Source organism: Rhinopithecus bieti, unplaced genomic scaffold (assembly GCF_001698545.2).
Source record: "Rhinopithecus bieti isolate Rb0 unplaced genomic scaffold, ASM169854v2 scaffold_10356, whole genome shotgun sequence".
NCBI lineage: Eukaryota > Metazoa > Chordata > Mammalia > Primates > Cercopithecidae > Rhinopithecus > Rhinopithecus bieti.
The window spans coordinates 279,518-284,157 of record NW_016806422.1 but is presented as its reverse complement, the minus strand read 5'-3'; the positions used below and the strand labels follow the sequence as shown (position 1 = coordinate 284,157).

The following is a 4,640-nucleotide window of genomic DNA, read 5'->3' as shown; positions in this document are numbered from 1 at the left end:
TATATATATATATATATGCTTAAATGTATATTATGGGCCAGGCACCATGGCTCATGTGTGTAATCCCAGCACTTTGGGAGGTTGAGGCAGGTGAATTACTTGAGCCCAGGAGTTTGAGACCAGGCTGAGCAACATGGCAAAACCTCATCTCTACAAAAAAATACAAAAAGTATCCAGGCATGGTAGCTTGTGCCTGTAATTCCAGCTAGTCTCAAAGCTGAGGTGGGAGAATCGATCATTTGAACCCAGGCTATCAAGGCTGTCGTGAGCCAAGATCATACTACTGCACTCCAGCCTGGGTAACAGAGTGAGATCCTGTCTCAAAAAAATAAAAATAAGAATAAAAAATAATATTATGAAAGCTTTGCAATCAATACCAAATGATGAGAATTCTTAAACACACGAAATAGAAATATAACCTATAAAATAAGCAGGAACTAATACAAGTATTTTTTCTAGGTGGACCTCTGAGTATTCTTCACATAAAACATAGGTTAATCTGGCCTTCTATTAATATAGCAAGAAAAATTCTACCTTCTATTTCAAGCACTGTTCAAATGTAATTATCTGATGAACACTATCCCCAGCCTTTCTGGTGATGAGTCAAAATAAGTTCTTTCCTCTGTTTATCAGTAACACTGTCTAGTTTTAAATAATACTTATTGCACTTCTTCCTTGTATATAGGGACAGGTGGTAGGAAGACATTACAGGGATGCAGATATTGTCTCAATGAAAAAAATACTCTATTAATCAGAATTGCCTTCAGATAGCTTGAAGTACGTAGATGCTACAGGTTTCTAACATAATTTGGATGCCTACAAACTTGGGAGATGTTGAAGAGGATTTCTAAATTTGATGAAAGAGTTGGAGCTAGTGGGCTGTAAATTTTCTTCTAAATTATATGTTTATATGACTTCCACATTTATGTCATCTCTTGGGCACAAAAAAGACCCTTTAGCTCTATCAGAAAACATTTTCTCTAACAGAATAGTGAGAAAGAAGATACTGTTTTAAGACAGAAATTAATTTCTGTTTTAAGACAGAAATTTAAAATTAAAAAATTTCTTCATATAGATTTGGACCGTGTGTAATAAATACTCTCTTCAAAAACTAAGACTGATTTAACAGATGATTATATAATCCAAACATAAAATCACCAAAATTACTTTATAATTATGCCCTGTGAAAACACTTACAATGAGTTCACTCACTCCCTACAAAGAAGCACCCTGGTTGTATGTGGAGCTACTCTCAACACAAACAACTCTAGGAACTGCAATTTGGTGATCTCAGTTTATAAGGGACTCACATGCCTCCAATACAATACATACTTTTTGTATGTGTGCAGTGAAGTGTAAAGAAAATCTATTTTTTGATGTCTTGAAACAATAATATGTAAGCCATGGAAGGAAAACACTCCAAAAAACTACACATGTAAAATATTCAATAAATAACATTTTTTAAGTTATAAAATACTATTAAAATTTCTGTCTTCTTTGATATTTCTATAAGTACAGTTTTGCATTCAGGTAATAGCGCTGAATAAAAATCCAAAGAAAACATATTGCCAAGAATTGGACTAAATATTTCATTCTAAAACAAGTAATACATACTATAAAATGATGTCCTTATATAGAAATTATGATGGTATCTAAAATTGTGATTATCATCCTAGACTAATAAAAAGCAGTGAAGTTTAGTGGCTAAGAGTGAAGTCATAGAGACAGGCTCCCTGGGAATAAATGTATACCCAAGTCTGTTACTAACTGAATGGTGTTTGGCAAGGCAGTTATCATTTTCAACTTTATAAAACAGGGATAAGAATAGCAATTAATTGAGAGGATTATTGTGAGGGTTACAAAATAGGGTCATAGTAATCCATTTAATAAAATGTCTGACCTGCAGGAAATGTATAAAACTTTTGCTATTTTTTTGAATACACTAAATTACAATTGCCTTTAAAATATAGAATTGATTCACTAATTGAATTGATTATTTATCTTGGTGTTGGCTGCTCAAAATTTAGAATTATAATGCTAATTTTAATCAATCAGGTAATATATCTTTGTATAGTAATCTATTTCAGGTCAGTGTATTTTGACATGTTTATTTAGTACATTCTCTAGGACAGAAAAACCATTAAATGCGTAACTTACCCATTAAGACCATTTGTGTGGAATTTCAGCTATACATATGAATTAAAATAAAGCTGACTACGATTAACTATATAAGAAACACATTTATCTACTATCATTTTTCTTATATAAAGCTAGTCAAATATTTCATACCCATTAATTGGATCCACCACAATTCCTCTGGGATGAGACATTTCACCCTCTAAAAGAGTCTTCCGACTCTGAGAAGCTTTTTCCAGCCTGGCCACATTAATGGTTTTCCTATGGCCATCGTTGGTCCAGTAAAGATTATTTCCAATCCAGTCCACAGCAATGCCCTCTACATTATCCAGATCTATATATATATAAAAAAGCAAAAACAAGAAAGAAACTGCTTTTACAATTACAGTAAAATTAGTGTTCACTACTAATATTCTACCTAATAAAACTTTAGTTCAAAAGGAATGAACTCTGATCCATGAAATTTCTTTATGGTGTAATTTTTGCAAATGTCACTATTTTACAGAATACTTTTCAATTTTATTTTGGATGTCTTTTTATGTGAATAATAGACCCTCTCTCAATTGTACACAATGTTAACAAATTAATCATGGTCATTAACTCAGATTTTAATTGAACCTCAATTTATTGTAATTCAGTGATCTGCAGAAAAATGGAACATGTAAGTGATAGGAGTGAAAAAGCTTGAATATAAGTGACAAATTCAGTAACATAGACTGTTCTGAAGAAAAATCTACTAGTACTGTGTCAGCATGTTCAAACTTGTAATACGTAATCTGAGTAATCAAAATAATATGAATGTCCTCTTGCCCAAGGATGAACAGTTTCAGCAGGAGCACAAGTATGAAAGCCCAGGACAGGCTTTCATCCCAGAACTGCGTCAACAGTGAATCGCAAGGAATCGCTGAAATATTTCTATTTTTGACTTACCTTACAAAGAATCCTATTACAGGATTATATGAGATACAGGCAATGATAATTCAATTGTAACAGACAGATAATAATCCTAGGAGTTCACCTAATTCAAACCCTTTATTTTATAAAGGGGGTAACGAAAACTTCAAAGTGAAGGCAGTTACTTATAGTCTATTATCGTTCACAAAGCAGTAGCAATTGGATAAAAATCCAAGCCTTATGACCCACAGTGTGGAAACGCTCCAAACAGCACAGTTCCTAGGGTGAGTTTCTGTACCATCCTGTCGTTGCTTTTTGCCATTTTGTAAACCACACTTCAGCTTACAACATTACAACGACAATTCTATTCTCCCGTTGCAGGAAAAATTGCTATGAACTCCTTTTCTCTCAAAACCAAGGGAGTCTGCACAGACTTCCTCTTTTCCTTTTTGGCATGAGTTACAGAACTGGAATTTACTGGACAAAAGCAATAGGTAGTATATGTTAGAGAAGGAGCTGTGTATTCACACACTACAAGAAAATCTGTATCACATTTCCCTGTATGCAGACACAATGGATATTTACTATTATCATGTTGTTTAATCATGGTCCTTCTGGCTCAGGAAAAAACCTACAATTTTCCCTTGTAACCCTTATTGCTAATCAACATGTGTCGTGATTCAGAATGACTGATACAAAATGTGATCTGATCTAACTGAAAATCCCATTATAGTGAATCAGATATGTTCCCAATTTCACTAAGCTATCTGCTTCATTACCATCCAATATGAGTAATTTTCATAGGTTAATTGTGCCTATGCTTAGAAAAAGAAGTTTAATTTTGTCTTTACTTATTGACACTTAATTTTCCTGAGCACTTTCCTATTCTTGCATAATGGAACGAGAGTAGTTATTTACTCTTTTCTATTTATTATAGTCTATAGCTGATTTCTATCTTAGTTGGCTTTCAAAAATTGAATTACATTTGAAATCTGCTCCAGTATAAAAACGTCTTCATGCTGGATAACCTTTTATTTTGAAACTTTTCCTTTTAATACATGACTAGAGATTTATTTTTTTCATATGAAGCAGTTACAATGCTGTATGGATGAAATTTTTGTTTCTGACACTTGGGTAAGCAAACTCAGTGATGCATCAGGAAAGTGAAGATTATAATAGCACATACCTCATCGGGTGATTACAAAGGACAAACTATTAATAGCTACTGCATGTAAACATTTAGCATATTTCCTGGAATACAGTAACTTCTCAGTTCATGTTAGTTTTTATTAACCTATCAGGATTAAAAAATATTTTATATCTCTTCTGTCTCCTTTCTTTAAGGGTACTACTTGATAGGAATATATCTTATGTTTTTTGCCTTTAAAAAATGCTTTTTTTCTGTATTTTCTTGCATTTTTACCAGTGACTAACTTTGACTAAAAATAGTATATAAATAAATATATGTGATATTCTTAAAATAATGGTTGGCACATACTAAATAATACATAAATATAATGATTATTATTCCTGTAATAATATCACTATAATTTCTGTATAATCTTTCCTTAAGCAAGGTATCTACTGTATTAAGATAGTAATAAAGGAAT

At 32.4% G+C, this 4,640-nt stretch overlaps 1 protein-coding gene across 1 annotated transcript in view; it reads right to left on the bottom strand.

Moving 5' to 3' along the window:
• The window catches only part of LOC108532435 (low-density lipoprotein receptor-related protein 1B-like), a 614,569-nt gene that overhangs the window by 349,125 nt on the left and 260,804 nt on the right, over window positions 1-4,640 (bottom strand). Inside the window, 1 exon segment of the mRNA XM_017876508.1 lies at window positions 2,290-2,470. Within this exon segment, the coding sequence (XP_017731997.1) occupies window positions 2,290-2,470 (181 nt within the window).